Genomic DNA, 20,734 nt, shown 5'->3' on the forward strand with positions numbered 1-20,734 from the left:
TTCTTTCTCTGTGCCCACATGAAGTTTTTATTTGGGTTTAACATTTAAAACACTGAAACAAATGCAGAGTGAAATGGTTTTGCTTGGTTAGTGCACATTTTAGTTCATCCATACGGTATTTTCATTTTGTGATTATTACCAAGAGCAACTTTGTAAAAGTGACCTGCTCTGAGTGTCCAATATGCTATGTCTGCCACTGGGTCAGAGTAATCACAGAGAGAACCCGGATGGGGTGCAAGACCCTGAGGTGTGCCACGCAGAAGGTGACTCTGAATCCCAGGTCTGGGCAGGGAGGCAAGGCAGGGCTGGGGAGGGGGTGCTGAAGGTGGAGCTGAAGCAGGGGTGGGAAAGAGGGCCAAACAGAGGCTGGGGTGCCACAACAGGCTGGGGTGGAGGAGTCTGCCAGTAGCCACCCCTCTCCCACTTTCTGCACGTTGCATCTCTGTTAACAGGACCCTTGGCTGCTTCTGCTGGCAGACAGCCCTACTGCCCTGGAGCTGCAAATAACAACTATTTTGCCCATGCCTCACCTCCTTCATCCTTTCTCTGCAATCATTTGTTTGACCCCAAGGGCAGAACAGGATGGAAGAGGAGGCCTAAGGGAAGCGAAGGAACTCTGACTGAATGCCCTCTCTGCAGCCCCTTGTGGCCTGGGCTCCTCCTGGGCTTCCCCACCCCTTTCCCCCCTCCCCACCCCTTTACTCCATCCCCACCCCTTTCTCTTGGCTTCCTTCCTGGCTGGCTTCACTTTCCTGTCCCCAAGGTTTTGCCTTATCCTCTGGCTTTTTCCACTGGTATCTGGACATTTCTCTCAATCCCACATGCTCCCTTCCCCTCTGTCTGTTAGAACCCCCAAGCACAGCTCCAGTCCCCATGACCCCCATCTTTTCATTCTTGATGGCTGGCCACTCCTCCCTGGACCCCAGCCCCTGCCTTAGGCTAGTCACCACTATCACTCAGTCCGCTCTCCACTCCCAGTGACACTTCCAGCGCACCCCTGCTCCAGCTACCCCTCACTCCACGCAGCTCCTGCTGTGTACCCACCTCTGTGCTAGGCTTCAAGGAGGACCCCTGGGTCAGATGAAGACTTAATTGCCTCCCCAAAGGCCTCACCACACACTGGGGTAAGGAAATCCCTCTTATCCCATCCCTCCATCTATCTCTCCCTCTCTCTGTTTCCACATCCATCCATCCTTCTATATCTCCCTCTGTGCCCGCCTTCCTTCCTCTCTTCATCTCTTTCTCCCTCCCTCCCTGTATCCATCCATCCATCCATCCCCTTTTCCCTCCATCCCTCCCGCCCTCCTTCCATCAAGTCATCCTTCCTTCTTTCAACCCATCATCTATCCATTTCTCCCTCTCTCCCTTCATCCAGCTATTCTTCTCTCCCTCCTTCCATTCCTGCATCCATTCTTCCTTCTATCCCTCTCTCTATCCAGCCCTTCCTCCCTGTATCCATCCATTCCTGCCTTCTTCCACCCACCCATCTCTTCTCATCCTTCCCTTCCTCCATCCCTCCCTTTATCCATTTATTGATTCAATTTGTCCCACTTTGTGCCAGGCTCTGGGTTGGGCATGGGGGCTCAGGCCTGATTCAGACATGGTCCTTGCCCTTGCAGAGCTCAGTCTCATAGGAGAAGGGGAGTAGGAATACATCTAATGGAGGAAGCTTAGGGCAGAGGGCAAGGCCTAAACTGGGCTCTGGAGGGTGAGTAGGAGTTTACCAGGAGAAAGAGTGAGTGCAGGGCACCAAGGCAGAGGGAAGAGTATTTGCAAAGGCAGAGGTATGGATGGTGTGGTCTGGCTGGAGGGGCAGATGTTGGGAAATGGGGAGGCAGAGCAGCTGAGCCTGCTCACAGGGACCTTAAAGGCCAGGCTGATGCATTCAGACTCCATCCAGAAGGTGGGTGGGCGGGGGGCCCAGGAAGGCTTCTGGGCAGGGGAATAATGTAGGCAGGTGCATGCCTCCAGAAGACCCTTCCTGGCTACAGTCTGGGATGCAAACTAGAGAGCAGTTTGGGATGCAGGTGAGGGCCTGAGGATGAGTCAGTACATTTGTCTCTGAGCATCCAGTCCCAGCTTCCACAGCCAGGTTTTCATTTGGTGTCTGCTTGTAGCCTGAGAGTCCTGGGTTCAAGTCCTGACTCAGCCACTTCCTTAACCTCTCTGCCTCAGTTTCCTCAGCTGTAAAAATGGAAAGACGATGGCCTCCACTCCCCTAGCCTCAGCTAAAGGCTCAAGAGCTCCATTGCTCACAGGGTCTCCAAGAGAGGGAGAATGAGTCCAGGATGGCCAGCAGTATCTGGCCCTCTGCTTAGCATGGAGGAGTCCAAGGAAGGGCAGGGAGTGGCAGGCCAGGCCCTGGCTAAGGGGCCACCATGTGGCTCCAGCTGTGGGAATGCAGGCCAAACCAGACCCACTGGCTTTTCAATACAGAAAGCAAAAAATACAGAGTCTTGAACTGTCCTGAGTTTTAAAGTATCCTGGGCAAGCAAAATGCTTCTGTGGCCCAGATCAGGGTTGCTGTGAAGATAAGCTGAGGCTGCACGTGTGGATGATGCCAACAAATGCAGCCCCTGACTCTGCTGCCCACCCACATCCCTCCCCTTCTTAAAAACAAGCCTCAGAAGGACTGAAAGCAGTCCTTCTGCAGCAAATCTCCCCAATCCCAGTGTCTGAGCTAGTGAGAGGAGCCAGTGTTCCTATGGTTTGAAATAATTGCAAGCAGGAACTTGAATAGATATTGGTTCCCCTATGTTCACAGCAGCATTACAACAGCAAAAAACGGAAGCAACTCAAGTGCCCATCGACAGATGAATGGATAAAGAAAATATATGGTCTATTCATCCAATGGAATATTATTCAGCCTTAAAAAGGAAGGAAATTCTGACCCATGCTGCAACATGGATGAGCTTTGAGGACATTATGCTCAGTGGAATAATCCAAGTCACAAAAGAACAAGTACTGTAGAATTCCACTTAGGTGAGATCCCTAGAGGAGTCAAACTCATGGAGTCAGAAAGTAGAATGGTGAGTGTGAGTGCCAGGGGCTGGGGAAGGGGCAACGGGAGTCAGTGTTTAATGGGGACAGAGTTTCAGTCTGAGAAGGGGAAAATGTTCTGGAGCCTGATGGTGGTGATGGTTGCATGGCCATGTGAATGTACTTCATGCCACTGAAATGTACATTTAAAAATGGTTATGATGCTAAATTTTATGTTATGTGTATTTTACCACAGCTTTTAAAGAAAAGTGGCAGATGTTCACTGAGGAAGGGAAAGGCAGGCCGGGAAGCTGGCTTGTGGCACTGAGTCAGCTCTACCTTGCTCCCCAACCCCAGGGGCGGCCATCTTTGTAACAAGACAAGGCCTTGTTGAGGCAGGACAGGTACATTTCGTTCCACCAGGGCGGACTCCTTGCTATTTCTGTGTGATGGGCCTGGCATGAGAGGTGTTGAGGGACACTTGCCTGCAAGAGCAAACTGATCTTGAAATAGGACCTGCACACTCATCTGGCCCTATCTTTAATTTTCTGTAGAAAATGAAATATTTAAATATACTTTATGATATTAAGGCAGTTCTTTCCACTCCTAGCTTGTAAGGTGTTGCCTTCTGTTTTTTTTTTTTTTTTTTTTTTGAGATGGGGTTTCACTCTGTCACCCAGGCTGGAGTGTAGTGGCACAATCGCAGCTCACTACAGCCTCCACCTCCCAGGCTCAAGCGATTCTCCTGGCTCAGCCTCCTAAGTAGCTGGGATTACAGACGCCTGCCACCTCACCCAGCTAATCTTTGTATTTTTAGTAGAGACGGGTTTTGCCATGTTGGCCAGGTTGGTCTCGAACTCCTGACCTCAGGTGATCCGTTTGCCTTGGCCTCCCAAAGTGCTGGGATTACAACACCGCGCCCGGCCTGGTGTTGCTTTTATTATACCCATTTCCCTGTCTCTACTGAGGTGATCATATCACTTTCCTCCTTTACCTTGGTAAACCAAATGCCTTGCTCTTCTAGGGTTAAGCCAAACTTGCCTTCCTGGATACCTCCTGCTGGCGGGTGATGAATTGCCTTCAGAAGTGGCTGCCCTGGGTTTGTTAGTGTTTGTACCCTAGGGTGCTGCGTCTGTGTCTCTGCACGAGGCTGGCCTGTGCTTTCCTTTTCTCAAACTTACGACCTCCTATTGCTCAACCACCTCCACCCTGCTCCCCACCCAGCCCTTGGCCATGCTCACCAGCTCAGCCATCTGACTAGGCACCAAGACCAAGAGCTTGGCCAGGACTGTGGGGTGAAGCTTCCTGGGCCCTGGTGGGGATGAGCTGGGGGTCCTCTGGGGAGGGGAGTTAATGATCCTGGGCATGAGGCCAGCGGCCACTTGGACATAGTCACTGAGGGTGATGGAGACTACCCTTAGTCTGGAGAGCGGCCATCCTGGTGGGTGGGTAAGTGGGGGGCTCCTGTGGCTGTGCCTTAGCCAGACTCCCCTTCCCCATAACCCCACATTCCTGGCTCCCCTCTCATTCCTTCTTCATGCAGGGCAGCTTCCCAATCCAAGCAGCACCAGTTTTGGGGGCAGCCTGAACTCTCTGGGAGGACAAAGGGAAATAATTCTCTTTTCCCTCTATCGGTGCTGTCCCCCGGGCTCTATGGACTCTGGTGTGCCCTAATCTCTATCTCTGGGACATCCCAGTACACTCAGATTGAAAATCCTGATCAGACTCTGTCAAATTCCATGCTCTCCACTCCCCACTGGGTTTGGATGGATGCAGACTGAGGCACCAGGGATGGGGTGGGGAGGGTGGGGCCTGTCTTTCCCTGAGGCTGGAGACAGTGGGGAGGAGGCCAAGTTTGACTCCATTGGCCAATCTCTGTCTCTGTAGCCTCCTGGCTGCACTGACCAGTCATCAACGCCAACAATGCCTTTGGTATGGCCTTTGTCCACCAGAGCTTTTGTGATTCTTCCAGAAGTGCTATTGGGAGAGGCCCCCTCTGCATTTGGCTCCGGCTAGACCCCATCCCACCAGCTCAGTTCCTACTCCCATCAGGGTCCCCTCCTACTGTGGTCCCCCCATGGCGGGGTATACTTTTATGGTGCAGAACCAGGGAGACAGCCCATGCCAGACTCCCTATTGTGGTGACATTTAACTTGCAGAAACTCATGGGACCAACCCTGCCACCCCTCCTTTTCCTGCGGCTCTCTCCAATTCCCCTCTCCCTGTGCCGATGGGCCCAGGACAGCACTGCTGGTCTGCTGCATGAGATGACACCCAGGCTGAGATGGGGTGCCCATCTCCCTGCCTTGCAGGTGCCCTCATTCTCCTGGAGATTGGGCTTTGGGCTTTACTTTGGCTTTTTTTGGAACAGGAAGGGAAGTGCCGCTCCTGCCCCATAGCAACAGTTCTCAAGCCTGGTGATTTCTGAGCTCCCCTTCTCTTCCTGGATGTCTGCATATTTAAGCTGATAGGGCTGGCTGAGGAGAGGATCTTGGGGTGCTGGCAAGGGCTGCTATCTCTCTTTAGAATGTGGGCATCTGGTTGCTTCTTTGTCCTGAACTTTGGGTCCTGGCCACTAATTCCTGCAAAAGGAAAGGGCTCCCTCAACACCTCATTCTCCTGCAAGAGGCTCAGGCAAGGCTGGTGACCTGTCCAAGGCCCTGTGGTATGTTCTGATTCCTTCGGAGACTGGCATTCCCACCTCCTGATTCCCAGATATGAACAATCCCTCTTGTCTTAACATCTGGGGACATGAAAGAAGACCTGGGGCAAGGATTTGGGTGCAAGTAGATTATTTGGGAGCTTATTCCAGAGAACACAGTGAGGGTGTGAGGCAGGGAAAGCCCACAAAGGGTGTGTTAGGCCTGGCACAGTGGCCATGCCTGTGATCCCAGCACTTTGGGAGGCCAAAGCAGGAAGATCGCTTGAGGCCAGGAATTTGAGGTGGCAGTGAGCTATGATTGCGCCACTGCACTCCAGCCTAGGGGCAGAGTGAGATCCTGTCTCTAAATAAGAAAAGGCATGTTAATGAATGTCATCACTGGGAGCCGCTGGAGCTCAGTCCAGCCAGGATCAAAAGGGACAGTGCAGAGCACAGCTCAGAATTGTCCCAGCAAGAGACCTCCCGCCCCGCTCCCCACTGCTTGAGAAGGGCTCCTGGAGGCACTAACTCAGGACATGCCTGGGCTGCCCTGTCAACGTGGGCCAGATGAGCTCTTGCAACCAGTGGTGTAGGTGAGAAGTCATCTGTGTGTGCAGGAGCCAACCATGAGGCTGCAGGTGACCTTCAGCACCAGCTGAAGGACGATGGGCAGGATGTCGTCGGCACTGAACTACCCTAGCCATGCCTTTAGAGACCAAGAACAAAACAAACATACCCGGGGGAACAGTGCACCACAACCCTATCTTTCATTAGCTACTGATGCCTGTATCATAAGTGTGTGCACACTGGCTTTTCACAAACTGAACATACTTGTGGAACTGACACACAGATCAAGAAACAGAACCTGACCAGTGCCCCCCAGTCCCCTTTGTGCCCCCCTTCCAGGCACAACCACCGCAAGGGTACCTGCTCATAACTTTTTTTCCTTTCTGTTTTGAGATGGAGTCTCGCTCTGTCACCCAGGCTGGAGTGCAGTGGTGCCATCTCGGTTCACTACAACCTCTGCCTCCCAGGCTCAGTGATTCTCCTGCCTCAGCCTCCTGAGTAGCTGGGATTACAGGCAGCCGCCACCAAGTCCAGCTAAATTTTTTTTGTATTTTTAGTAGAGACAGTGTTTCAGCATCTTGGCCAGGCTGGTCTTGATCTCCTGACCTCGTGATCCACCTGCCTTGGCCTCCCAAAGTGCTGAGATTACAGGCGTGAGCCACAATGCCAGGCCCCTGCTTCTGACTTTTAACAGCATAGATGAGGGTTGCCTGTTCTGGAACTTCACACAAAATGAACAAAGTGTGTATGCCATACATGTATGTTCCTTTGTGTCTAATTTCTTTGGCTCTGAGCTGTGTCTGTGAGCTACATCTACCTTGCTGTGAGTAGTTGTGAATTGCGGGTATTCAATTGTGTGGCAGCCCCATGACGCACCTGCCCATCTCCACTGTCAGTGGGTGGGGAGTGGCTTCCGGTTTGGGGAGCTGTGGCCAGTCCTGCTGGGGATCTTCTTGTTTGCACCTCCTGCCTGGAGGACACACGCTCTCCTGAGTGGAAACTGAGAAGGGAGATTTCTGGGTCACAGCATGCACATATGCTCTGTTTTGGTCGCTGCCGCCAAACGGTTTCCTACAATGGTCGCATCATCCGAAACTCCCACTGGCGGATAAACATTCCGGTGGTTTCCCTTCTTTGTCCACAGTTGTTATTTTCTGTATTTCTTGCCTCTTCTGCAGTTCCAGTGGGGTGGAGCCTCAGCTTGTCCATCCTCCCGCCACCCTTGTTCGTATTTCACAGGTGACAACACAAAGGTGAGGGGAAGGAGTTCCTTGCTCCACGTCACACACCCCGTGAGTGGCAGGATGGAGACTGAAGTCTCTGCAAAGGGATGCAGGTGGTAGCGGGAGCCTGGAGGAGCATGCAGCTGATTTCGGCTGCGTGAAGTTGGCCGTGGGGTTGAGAGCCGCTCCTTCCTTGAAGTCGTCTGGCAGGCCGTATGGTGACATCTCTCCCTGCCCATTCTTGAGCTTGCTGCAGAGAGGTTGCGCTGTGCCCAGTCTTCTAGAGGGAGGTCAGTATGGGATTTGGCACTTGCTGTGAGCTTTGGAGGACACTGTGGTCTCAGGCAGGAGCCTTGGGGGTGGCCGTGCCATGGGGTCAGGCTGCCTTTGCCCCTCCTGGCTGAGCCCAAGGGCTTACACCACCACTTGCAAGCATCCTTCATTTCTCATCTGTAAAACGGACCTGAAAGCAGGGCCTGCCTGGCGGATTGGCATGAGCCGTGCGTGAGACAGGAAGCGGGTATGCTTTGCCTGGCTCCTGCAGCCCTACGAGGGGCTCAGATGAGGGCCTGGTGCAGCCGGGGTTGGGGCAGGAGTGGAAGGGAGTTCTCCTCAAAGTCCGTGGCATCTGGCATTCTGGGCAGGAGCCCAGACATTGAGAAGGGTGCTGGGATGCTGGGATGCCGGCCGCCCACCTGCCCCTCCTCCCACATGTTGGCATATGGTTTTGTTCAGCAGGAGCCAAGCTGTGAGGGGAAGTTTCCTCCAGAGAGCCCGGCGAACAAGGCCCCTTTGTCTGGTCTGGGGTCTGCCTGCTCCCTAGGCCTGGGATTATGGGGGAAACCTCAGGCTGGCCATCTAGGGGCACTGTTTGTGATGGAGGAGGCCAGGGGTCACCCTCTGTTAGATGAGGAAACTGAGGCAGAGAGAGCAAGAGACTGGTCCAGAGAGCTCAGCTTGCCAGTAGTGGAGGCAGGACTGGCTCCCTGCTTCCGAATCCAGTGCTCTCCCTTCTCCACCCTAAGGTGGGTTCCCAGAAGTCCCTGGGTCCCTCATAGAGTTTGTGTTGGCATAGCCACTCTTCTTTAACAACCCCCACTCCTCCAGCCCATGCTTTCCTCCTTCCTGCCCTTCCACTGAGAGTTTTAGAGAGCTGGCTCTGTGCAGCCACACTCCCAGCTACCAGGAATAGAAGTGTAAACAAAACAGTCATGATCTTGGCCCTCAGGGAGCTTGCCATCCAGCGGCAAAGCCTGATGAACCCGCTGACATTAATGGCACAAGAGTAGTGCCCCAAGACAGGTGCTCCCAGGTGCTGTGGTTATGCTGTCCAGGGGATGAGAGTGAACCAGGAGAGCTCCCGGGAGGAGGTGACGTTTCAGTTAAGACCTGAAGGCTGAGAAAGAAGGAGCCAGGAAAGAATGTGGCACCCCGGGGGAGGGGCAGGGTGCTCCTGGCAGGTGGCACAGCACAAGCAGGAGCTAGGAGGTTGCAGAGAGTGGGGAGTGGGCAAGCCAGCGGAGGAAGCAGGAGTCGGGGGGAGGGGAGACTGTGAACAGAAACAGGAAACAGCTCCCATTGAAAACGGAGACGCAGACTGGAGCCAAACCACTTTAGGGCCTTGCCGGCCAGGCTGCCAAATATGGGCTTGACTCTGAGGCCCACAGGGAGCCATGGAGGGCTTAAAAGCAGGGAGTCACAGGGCCAGATTGTGCTTTAGAAATTAGTGATTGCAAAGAAGAAAGCAATGTTTTAAGGGGCAAAAGCCGTGAGCAGAAATTTCACAAAAGAGAAAATGCAGATGGATGATGAGCATGGCAAGATGTTCATCCTCATTAGTAACAAGGGACATGTGGACTAAAACCACACCAAGGTACCATTTCACACCTACTACATGGGCACACAAGAGTTGGTAAGGAGGTGGCACGCTTGGCAGCAACTGGTGGAAATACACATGGGCACAAACACTCTGCAGCAATTATTTGGCATGAGCTGATGAGCCTGAATATGTGCATGCCCCATGACCTAGCTGTATGTCTGCCCTAAAGGACTCGTACAAATGTCACAGGGAGACGGACTTAAGGTGGTTATATCAGCATTATTTGTAATAGGAAAAACAAAACAAGACAAAAACCAGAAAGCAATCTAAATATCCATAGACAGAGAATCATTCAGTATGCAAGAGCTGGTCAGTAGAACACGGCACTGAAAAGGAATGAAGACCACCTGTAGGCACTGATGGATGCATTTCATCTCCTCAGTGCAATGAGAACACTTAAAGTATGAGTCTCTTTTTATCAAGTTCAAAAACAGCCCTAACTGAACAGATTGGGGATGCACACAGAAGTGGGAACACTTTTAAGGAAGCTCCGGGAGTTAGTGTGACTGGGAAGGGGCCCCAGAGAGGATTTCTGGGTCAAGAAGCCCGAGCTTTTCACAGGACCCCTTTCTGGTGTTTGCACATAACCCGAATCAGCCCCTGGGCTCCTGTCACATTCTCTCCTGCTGGCTAACATTTTTGCAATGGGTGTAACCTGCTTGTTTTATTATTAGTCACCAACCGCAGGCGACTTGCTTTTCCATCAGACCCTCGCGGTGTGCTGGCCTCCGGTTCGCAGCCTAGCGGGAGCCAATGACCCTATGAGATCTGGGTATTTCTGCGTATCTCTGGATTCTGATTGGCGAGATCACGGGGGCTTCCACGACTTGAGAACCAATCACTGAGGAGCTTGACGAAGTCCCCTTGTGTCTGTTGAAAACTTTAGAGAGAACATATTTTAAAAATGTGTGCTAAATACATGTCTGACAGTGTTTGAATTTAATGTCCAAGAAATCGACCTGAAACTCAAGGCTGCAAATTTACCCGCCCTATTGGGGCCATTGGTGGATCACTCTCCAGCATCTGGGAACAGCCCTCAGTTTCCACGTGGCGATTCCTCCCACCCGCTCAGGCCGCTGGGCATACATATGACGTGGGCGGAGCCAATCAGTGCAGCCTATCCCCGCTGCAGTGACTGGTTCAGGCCTGGGCACCTGTATTGAGTCCCTCCAATTGGGGAGAACCTTAAGACCAGTGCACTAGTGTTGTATTCTAGCTGGACTTGAAGGGTTATGAGTTGAGGGACAAGCGGGGAGAAACTTGCTCCTGGTAACATATTTGAAAGCCTGGATCAAGCTGTGCTTGAAGTTCACCCCTGTACTCTGTCAGTACTGAAGTCAATAGTTCCCTTCTTGACTTAGCCTCTTTGAGTCAAGTGTGCTGTGACTTGCAGCAGAAAGTCCAGACTGGCACCCTTTCCCAACTCATCAGTCACACCTCCTGAGCCAGAAACCTCTGTGTGTGTGTGTGTGTGTGTGTGTGTGTGTGTGTGTGTGAGTCTGCCCCACCCTCTCCCTGGCTCCCAGCATCACACCAGTCTGTGTCCTCTCCCCACAGTATCTCTCCAACCCGACCATTGCCCCTATGCCACCAGTCCTGTCTGAATCCCATCATCTCCCACCTGGACTCTTGCACCAGCTGCCTCCAGTGGCTTCCCGCTGCTCTCAGAACAAACATAGAGCTTCTTCCCATGACCACAGGCTCCCCTGTGAGGCCTGACCCTGCCATCTCCTCTTCCCTTCAACTCTCCCTTCAATGGACTCCTCAGCTTCAGGATCCCTTTCCCAGAGCCCACTTAACTGTCCTTGAGCACTTCCTGTGTGCCAGGCGCTGTCTGGTCCTTCCCACTGGTTAGCTCGTGGAGCCTTTCCTGAAGCCTGGCGATGTAGGAGCTGCTCTTCTTATTTTATGGAAGATGACAGGAAGCCCAAGTGGTTAGGAGCCTCCCAAGTCTGAGCACACAGCCAGGCAGCCGGGCTCCAGCTGACCACTGTCCGCAGCACCTCCCCTGCAGCCTCAAGGCGCTTCTTACTGTGTGGGTGTGAGGTTGTTGGATTTATATCTGTCTCCCATTGGAATGTGAGCTCCATGCGGTCAGGGGCGAGTCAGCCCTACTCATGGCCAGAGCCCTGGTGGGATGCACAGTGTCTGGCATAGAGTGGGTACCCTGGAAAGGTTTGCTGAGTAATATTAGCTAATACTTATTGAGCACTTACCACATGCAAGCCACTTCCTAAGCACTTTCCATATAACTCAGTCCTCACAACAGCATGCTGAGGTAGGCAGTTATTTTATAGTCGGGACCCTCAGACACAGAGGGGCAACTTCTCCCAGGTCCCATGGCTACTAAGCAGCAGAGCTGGGCTTCAAACCCAGGCAGCCTGGCTCCAGACTCTGACCTGGTAACCACGTGCTATGTCATCCCTGCGTGGGCGGATGGCTGCACAGATGGCTGGACGGACACTGAGGCTACGTTCCTTCTGGGGGTCAGGGTGAGTGGAGATCAGGGGTGTGGAGCCGAGACTGGGCCCATGTCCTGAACATGTCAGGAGGCCAGGGCTGACAGATGGAAATGAATGATCAAGGCACATCTTGCGGGGGTCTTCTCTACTTCCAGGGGTTTGGCCAGCTGGCCAGTGTGGTCCAGAGGATGTGGGTCTCCCACCTGCTCCCTTATCAGGGCCCTGGTGAAGAGGCCTGGAGAAAGGAGGGGTTGAAGCACCTGGGGGAAAGCCGGAAGGACGGGAAGAGACCAGAGGGCAACTCAGTGCAGATACCCAGGATAGAGGGGCAGGCCTGTCCATGGCCAAGCAGCTCTGGACCTTCAGCTAGGAGGTCAAGGGACCCTGCAGTCAGTGTGTTGGCAGCTTAATACGTCACCCCAGATAACTACTGCCAGCTTAGGTCACACGGCCTGAAGTCTAAGGGCTGGAATGTGGAAAGTGAAAGTTCTCTATGGGCCATACAGACCACCCTAAGGACCTGTGCTCAGTCCCTGGAATAGTCCTGGAAGAGGGACGGCTGAATTGGCCCCAGGGTACTAGAGCAACTAGGGTGACTCAGCCTGGAGAAGAGCAGCCTTGAGGTTTTGGCTGAGGAGGAGCAGATAGGCCAAGAGGACCGGAGGGTGGGGCCAGAACCCACAAGGGAGTCACCTCTCTGTGCGAGGACGACTTTTCTCTCAACATCCAGAGTTGCTCAAGAAGAGAAGGTGTTGCCCTCCCACCCCATAGCTCAGTTCCTGGCTCCTTCCTCTGGGTTCAGCTGGGGCAGGGGGACCTGGGCTCTTTCCACCCGAGGAAGGGGGTTCCAGGCTCTGTCTTTCCTGGCATTCCAGTGGCCCAGTGCGGCCCCAGGGCCTTAGGGCCGGATGAGGAAACACAAAGGCTGCTGGGCCACGGCCCCAGGCAGAGGCTCTGGACTGAGAGGCCTAGACAGAAAAGCCTGGGACTCCACGGGGCTGTGTGACTCACTTATGCTGCCTGGGGGGACCCAAGCTCAACTGTCTCTGAGCTGTCTCAGTTTTGTTATCTGTGAAGTGGGGACACTCAGTGTTTAACATTCAGCAGGTAGAGGACATGCAAGAGAGGCAGCTGTGTCTGAGCTTTACAAACAGTATAATGCAGTGACAATTTCAGTTACCATTTCTATCACTGGATAGTTTGGGTCTGTGAAGAAGCCCAGAGTGATTTTGCCAAGCGAGACAGGATTAGATGCACAAGGTACATTTTGCAGGGAGGGAGCAGGAGAAGGCAGAGAGAGATTCAGAGGGCAGCACAGTTCTGACACTTGTGCTGGGAGGTGGGGAAGAAGGACTGGGGAGGAGAAGTCTTGGAATGTGATGCAGTTCCAAAAAGCTTCAGCCAAGATGATGAGGGGGCCTTGGGAACTTTTCCAGCAGGTGACTGCAAGGAGTACTGGGTCTCTCTGGGATGTTGCTGCATTCCCATTCCTAGCTCTGTGTTTTGTCGTTGGTTGGGAGCAGCTCACAGTGGCCTCAGCGTAAATGTGATGGTGGGTGTGGAGGAGCAGTCAGTGACCTATGCTGCAGAGATATGTGGAGATCTGAGTGATATATCTTCATGGCTACCATAACCCTCATTATCCGAAACCCATCTATACCCAAGACTGGTTGGATCAAGTCCTGCCAGGTAACCAGAGGTTACTTGCAGCCTCAGAAGCCAAAGTCTGTTATTTAAACAGAGACGTGTTTCCTTTTTCCACATACCTAGAAGGGGAGGTTTCCAGGTATAACTGGAAATTCTTGCCCCATAACAAGGCAGCCTGCTGGAGGACCAGCCATCAGCTGCAGGGGAAGGGCAGCCAGAGGGGCTCGGGGTTAGATTTAAGGGCAGCAATAAATGAAGGCTGGATGGATGGATGAAAAAAAGAACTGGAATAGAATATACGTAGTTTACTATTCTATTTCTATCTTGGAATAGAGGAAGGCTTTCCAAGCACAACCTCAAAACCATAGACCACAAAGAAAAATACTGGTAGGTCTGTCTACATCAAATTCTTAAAATTCTATGTTTAAAAAAGTACATAACCAAAGCTAAACTAAAGGGAGTCTGCAGCATGTGCTTGGCAGACAATAGGTCAGCATTCCTACTATAAAAAAAAAAAAATGCCTATCAGTTACTATGACCAAGATGGACACCTCCATAGTGAAAAGGAATAAAGAATATGCGCAAATGGTTGAACATTTAAAAGAAAGAAAATACACGTAAACATGCCCTTTGTTCTTGCAACTTCTTGGAAATAGACAAATGCTCGAAAATATATATCTCTATATATGTATTTAGGAGCAGGGTCTCACTCTGTCTCCCAGACTGGAGATCAGGGGTCAATCCTGGCTCACTGCACTGTCCCACCTCAGCCTACCAAGTAGCTGGCATTACAGGTGTTAGAAATAAACTTTCAGTGCTGCAAAAGAAATAGCACTTGAACATGAATTTTCTCAGCAAGGCAATTTTACTTCTGTAGAAGGGTGCATCTTGCAGATGGAGCAATGGCAAGAGCACACAAGGGAGGGGAAGGGGTTCTTATCCCTAACGCAGGTAGCCCCTACTGCTGTGTCATTCCTCTATTGGTTAGAATTAGACTGCACAGTCTAAGCTAATTCTGATAGAATACTGCACAGCTGTTGACAGTGATTCTAAAGATATCTGTTATTGATGTAGAAAAATGACCATAATATATCTCATGATAGAAATGTTTATTAGAAACTGTGGGCAGGCATACATACATACATTCATGTATATGTATAAAACAAAAGCAGTTGGGGCTAGGTGCAACGGCTCATGCCTGTAATCCCAGAACTTTGGGAGGCAGAGGTGGGCAGATCACTTGAGGTCAGGAGTTCGAGACCAGCCTGGCCAACATGGTGAAACCCCCGTCTCTACTAAAAATACAGAATGTAGATGGGTGTGGTAGCATAATCCTAGCTGCTTGGGAGGCTGAGGCAGGAGAATCGCTTGAACCTGGGAGGTGGAGTTTGCAGTGAGCTGAGATCACTCCACAGAACTCTAGCCTGGGCGACAGAGCAAGACTCTGTCTCAAAACAAAACAAAACAAAACATAAAACAAACAAACAAACAAAAAACCCCACCAAAAAAAAACAAAAACAAAAACAAAAGCTGTTGGAAGAGTTTCTCTTGGGAAGACAGACTCTCCCAATATTGAATGTTTTATTATATGTAGTTTCTAACTTAGGTATTAAAATCAGAGCCAGTCTCTCATTTCACAAATGGGGAAACTGAGGTTGAGAGTGGGCAAGAGCCTTTCTGGGATCGGGCCCCCTGTCTCTGGGCTGCCTTTGCTGTCCTGTGGGCCCCCTTCAGCCCCTTAGGGTTTCACAGTGTGGCCTTAGGCAAGTCTCTTCCCTCTCTGGGTGGCTGCAGTGGGGAAGGGGCTCTGAGGCTGCTCAGCCTATTTTTCCAGCCTGCTGGGGAGATCCCAGCCTCTGAGACCAGCACCCTGCCTCCTCACCCTTCCCCCTGCCTGGAGAGTTGGCCCCAACAGCAAGGCTGGGCCCAATTTCATCACACCAGGCGAAGGAGTGGGCCAGGATGAGTCACGAGCGAGCCGGGCCATAGGAGGTAGGGGCTGACCACTCCCAGACGGGAGTTGTGAGGCCAGGCGGCTTTCCTGGAATAAGTAGACTGCTTGGGAAAGTGCAGAGAAATCCCAGAGTGGAATAAAAGTTGTAATGCCTCTCCCCCACTCCTCTCCCCAGACGCCCTATTCCATGTACTTCAGCCCTTTTTGCTACTCTGCCAAGGGGTCACCCAGTTCTTGTCTGCACACCCCAGCTCCCCACCATCTCACTATGATGTTCTCTCTCTTCCTCTGGAAGGGCAGGGAAACACGTGCTGACTCTGGAATTGGGCTGCTCTGGGTGGTGGCCCTAGCTATGCTGCTGAGCCTCAGTTTCTTTGTAAAATGGGGGAAATATCTAGTACCTCTAGAATTGTGTAGAGGATTAAATGAACTAATCCATGTAAGGTGCCTGTTAAAATGCTTAGTTCACAGTATATGGTTAACAGACATGAGTTTATTTTTCATCACAATCACTGCCCCCCTTTATTTAAGGCAAACCACCTTTGGAGAGAGCCTAGACATCATAAAAAATGGAACCTCAATGGCAAACACCAGTGTTCAAAGGGGCCTGGGAAGTGCAGGTGCTGGACTTGGTGGGTAATGTTGTCTCAGGGAGATGAATTCTATTAGCCAAGGCTCTTGGAGGATAGAAGTGAGCACACCAAATCTCAGGTACAAGAAACCCCAACTCAAATTGGCTGTAGCCTCAACCAACTCAAAAACAAAACCCAACTCAAATTGGCTGAAGCCCCAAAGAGCATTTATCGACTCCTGTAACTGAAAGATCCAAGGGCAAGATGGCTTCAGGCCGAGCTATAACCAGGTGCTTAAACATCATGCCATCAGAAAGCCTCTTTCTCCTTCCCCTCCTCCTCCTCTCAGCCCTTACCTCTGAGCTGGTTTCATTCTCAGCAAGTTCCCCTAAGAGGTAGTCTCCAAGCTACTGGCTTACACCCCCAGCTGAGCAATAGGGCAGAAAGGGCGCTCCCTCCCCTGGCTCCAGGGCAGGCACAATCTGTCTTACATACCGATACCCCTCACTAGGGCCACATATCCTTCCCTGAGCCAACCACCGTGACTGGGGAGGGGATTCCCCAGTGGGCCATACCACATCAACCGAATGAACCACATCAACCCAGAATGGAGCCAAGAAGGCCCTGCAGAGGAGCTCAAGGGCTGGCAGCTGGAGCAGGGGACAGGGATGGGCAGAAACCAAAGATGTATACTGCACAAGTCTTCTTGGAAGGCTCTGAGTCATGAGCTTTGGTGGGAGACTAGAGAACACAGCTTGTCTATCTACAACTTCTTAGTAGAGCATTTGAGCTCGATATTGAAGTAGGAGGGATGGTTATTAGTTGGGTGTAGGTTAAAATGGTGTAGGTTAGGCTGCTAGTTACAGCAAGGATATAAAAGACTTATGTGAAGGTACAGGCCAAGTGAGGTGCTCCTCTGCTGCCCAGGGACTCCTTCCATGCAAGTGTGACTCTCACCTGGTAATACAAAGTGGCTGTTTCCAGCCAGCAGGAAGGAAAAGGAAGGATAAGACTCATCTTTTCCTTTAAGGTCATGAGCCCGAAATTGTCCGCATTACTCTGCCCCCATTCAACAGCACAACATGTTTGTAGTCCCACCTGGCTGCCAGGGAGGCTGGGAGTGAAATCTTCAGCCAGAAAGCCATCTAAAATTTCTATAGTAATGTTTCTTACATGAATGGTGGGGGCCGATGAGGGTTTCTGCCACACGGTAGGAAGGATCTGGGTAGGTGGAACTGCATTCATAGTGGGATGGAAAGGCAGAGAGCCGGGGAAGTTCTTGGTGTAAGAGAAGAAATCAGTTTTTCATTGGGTGAAGAGTAGGGCTCTGGGATGTAAGGACGGGGTGTAGGTGGGTGAAGGGCTGGGGAGGCAGTGGGGATCCAGACCAGAGAGAGCCTGAACTCGGCTCCCAGGAGTGACTGTGTGCCCACATGTCCATGCTCTGCTTATGCTACCTGCCAGCAGCTGCCCTCGGGCCTGGGCCTGGAGTGTGTAGACTGGTGTGCAGTCCACTCTTGGGAGGAAGGAAGATGGGAGGAGACTTGTGCAGGCCTTGGGGGTCAGGACCATTTAAGCAGGGACTTTCAGGCACTGGAATATGATCTGGAAAGGAGTAGGGGGGTATCAGGGACTCCTGGAGGGCACATCTCCTTGTTCTCTTAGACTTTTCGCTCTGGGGAGGGAAAAAGCTGGAAGAGGAAGGCCAGAGGGAGGTCCCCCAAGTGGTATTTTTCAAATCTGGCAGCATCTTACAACCTACTGGGGATAACAAAAGAAAAAAAAAGTACTGATGCCCAACTCCACCCTCTGGAGACTGGGGTTTAATTGTTCTGGGGTAGTGTCTAGACAGTGGTATTTCCAAAAAAAAAGAGAGAAATTCCCCAGGTGATTCAAATGCACTGCCAGGTCTGAGAAGTCTTGTTCTAAAGCCTGGGAGGGGGTGTGCTGTCCTAGGTCTTTGTTGGGCAGCAGGATGGCAGGTGGCGCTGTCCCCTGGCGGAGGTGGGCCTCTGTCTAGATATCTTTCCCATTGTGTGGAATTCTCTGCCTTGAGGGTCTTGGTGGGCCTGGACACTGACTTTCCTAGTCTGTCTTACAGCTGGGGCCAGATGGGAGACCCACACTGCCCCTACTGTGTCTGCAGCTGCTGTTAAATGGGAGGCGGGAGAGATGACTAAGCAGGCTCAGGGCTGTACCCACTGCTGGGGAAGGAGAGGCACTGTGACCCTTGGAGGGAGCTGGGGAGAAGTCCTGGCAGGGAGTCCTGGGCCCACCATTCAAGGAGCGGGCAGCCGTCGCGCTATCTGCACCCAGGTGGGCAGTAAGATTTTGGGCCCTGTTGCTGGGTCTTTCTCCCCGAAGCTTGGTTTCCAGAGACCCTGTGATCACAAATTTCTTCTCATCCAAACAGCTCAAGTTAGTTTATGTTGTTTGTAATTAACAACAAACATTTAATGGAGGACTTATGATATACCAGACACTGATGTAAGCATCTTAACTTCAAAACAATCCTGTAAGGCAAGCACTACTTTATAGGCTAGGACACGGAGGCCAGAGGGGTGAAGCGACCTGCTGAAGGTCATACAGGGAGAACGTGGATTTAAATCAGAGCCATTGGGTCCCAGAGCCCAGGCTCCTAAACCTATATTATTGCATGGAGTTATTATTATTGTTACTCTCATTTTCCAGATGTCAGAACTGAGGCTCAGAGAGGCGCAGGCGGCCTTCCCAAGGCTACCCAGTGAGGATGCAGATCCAGGAAGCTCAGCAAGCCTTCTCTTCCCAATCTAGGCTGCACAGGTGGGACAAGTGAGCCTCATGCCTGCTGGCCCTGGCGCCTCAGTGCCCAGGGAGCTAGTGAGACTGTCACTGATGTAAATAACTTTGCTGCCCACTGTGATCATTCTGTCTAGACCTTATCAGCCTGAAACTTCCTCCAACCATGTCTCAGCCAGGCACTGGGCCCCAAATTCCTGGTGGGTGATGCGTGCTCTGTCTGCGATAACAGCCTTGGAAGGGCTCTGAAGGGATGGCCGCTTTGGCCGCATCTCCGGCTCAGATAACAGGACGGGAGAAGTGTCTCCATTTTATCTTGTGGAAGGCGGGCCAGGCCTTGGGTTCCGTGGGCTGGCGGGTGAGCTGCATCTGGCTCAGTGCCTCTCCTTCCAGGCCTGGGCCCTGTTGGGGGAGGGAGCCTCATTAGCAGTTGCCCAGGGTCTCTCTCATCCCAGGCCACTGCCCCTCCTTCCCCTACAGGAGGAAGGATTCAATCTGTCACTTACTCATTAGATATTTACTGAGCACTCCCTTGGGTCAAGTACAATCCAAAGTACAGATAATCCCTGACTTACGATGGTTCGATTTAGGATTTTTTGAATTTAGGATGTTGAGAAAGTGGTACACACCCAGGAGAAACCCTACTTGGAATCCCCAGGCAATCATTCTGTTTTTCACTTTCTGTACAATATTCAATGAGTTACATGAGATATTCAACACGTCATTATAAAATAGGCTTTGTGTTAGATGATTTTGCCCACCTGTAGGCCAGTAATGGAAGTGTTCTGAGCACATTTAAGGTAGGCTTGGCTGAGCTATGATGTTCTGTAGGTTAGGTGGATGAAATGCATTTTCAACTTACTATATTTTTGATTTATGATGGGTTTACGGGGACATGATCCCATTATAATTGAGGAGCATCTGCACTTTCGGTTTGGCTCATTTCGGTTCATTTGATCTTTCCAATAACATCCTAAGATAGGCTTTGATGACTTTATGTTCATTTTACTGTTGAGGAAATAAAGGCCCAGAGAGGTGAAGTAACTTGCCCAAGATCGCACAGCTGGTGTGTGGTGACTTTCTTAACGACCAGGTGATCCTACCTATAGTCATTTATAAATGAATAAGAGAAGTCAGCCAGTGACAAGCACGGCAATGAGAGTGCGGCTGAGTCCCAGGGTGGAGAGTGGTAGTTGCTACCTCTGCTGGGGTCTCAGGGAGGGCTTCTCTGGGGATGGTGGCATTTCAGCTGCAGCTTAATGCAGGGATGAGTCAGCCACTGTGGATCTGGGGAAGAGCATCCCAGGCAGAGGGAACAGCAATGGTAAAGGCCCTGAGGGAACAGCAAGCCTCAGAGCTCCAATGGGGAAATGGGCCCAGAGGGAAGGCACCTGCCTGGGGTTAGACACAAGTTGGGGCAGGCCAGGCCCAGGCTGCCAGCTCAGTCTTTGGCCTCTCCATCCACTCCTGGCTCCTCTGTGGGTGGCCCCATCTGAGCCAATGGGCCCTTCCTGGCTCCAAGTCCTCTCTGCTGTGTGGCCCTGGGCAGGCAGCTGCCCTGCCCTGTGCCTTTGTTCTTGGCTGCCTCACCCCGTCCTGGGCTGCGAGGAGACCCCTGGGGTGGGGGCGGGCACACTCTGGGCCCATGGCTGCTGCTCAGATGTGAGGTGGTGACCGCCAGCCCATGTGTCTCTGGACAGGGATGGGAGGGACTCAGAGAAACACAGAGACCAAGAGATAAAGTCAGAGGGAGATGCCGAGACCAAGAGGGACAAACCAAGGGAGACAGAGAGACGACATTAGATCAGAGATGGAGACCCCGAAAAAGACCCAGAAAGGGAGCGGCGTGGGCTGGGGGAAGAGACACCCCGGGGATCACGCAGTGGTCACAGGTATCAGAGCTGGGCAGAGGGAAAGGACAAACCGAGCCTGTCCCAAAGCTGGGGGCTCAGTACCGTCTGCCCAGGGACGTGCAGCAGCCGTGTAGCTGCAGGCAGCCCCTCAGGGTAGGAAGCCAGGCGGGTGGGAGGCA

The 20,734-nt window shown here is 52.0% G+C and overlaps 1 protein-coding gene across 12 annotated transcripts in view; it reads left to right on the forward strand.

Annotated features, from left to right (window-relative positions):
* Positions 1-773: 773 nt before the first annotated feature.
* Positions 774-20,734, forward strand: part of FBLN2 (fibulin 2) — a 111,173-nt gene continuing 91,212 nt past the window's right edge. For 2 of the 12 annotated variants that reach the window (XM_077993492.1, XM_077993502.1), the window contains exon 1: positions 774-1,124. Coding sequence is in view for 2 of the 12 variants with exons in the window: in XM_077993489.1 (XP_077849615.1) it covers positions 20,456-20,594 (139 nt within the window). In the remaining 10 variants the exon portion in view is untranslated. Of the gene's footprint in view, positions 1,125-7,361; positions 7,705-18,615; positions 18,727-20,446; positions 20,595-20,734 lie in introns of those variants that run through there. The other 10 variants (XM_077993489.1, XM_077993491.1, XM_077993504.1 and 7 more) reach the window with 9 other exon arrangements.

This window comes from Macaca mulatta, chromosome 2 (assembly GCF_049350105.2).
Source record: "Macaca mulatta isolate MMU2019108-1 chromosome 2, T2T-MMU8v2.0, whole genome shotgun sequence".
NCBI classification, from domain to species: Eukaryota; Metazoa; Chordata; class Mammalia; order Primates; family Cercopithecidae; genus Macaca; species Macaca mulatta.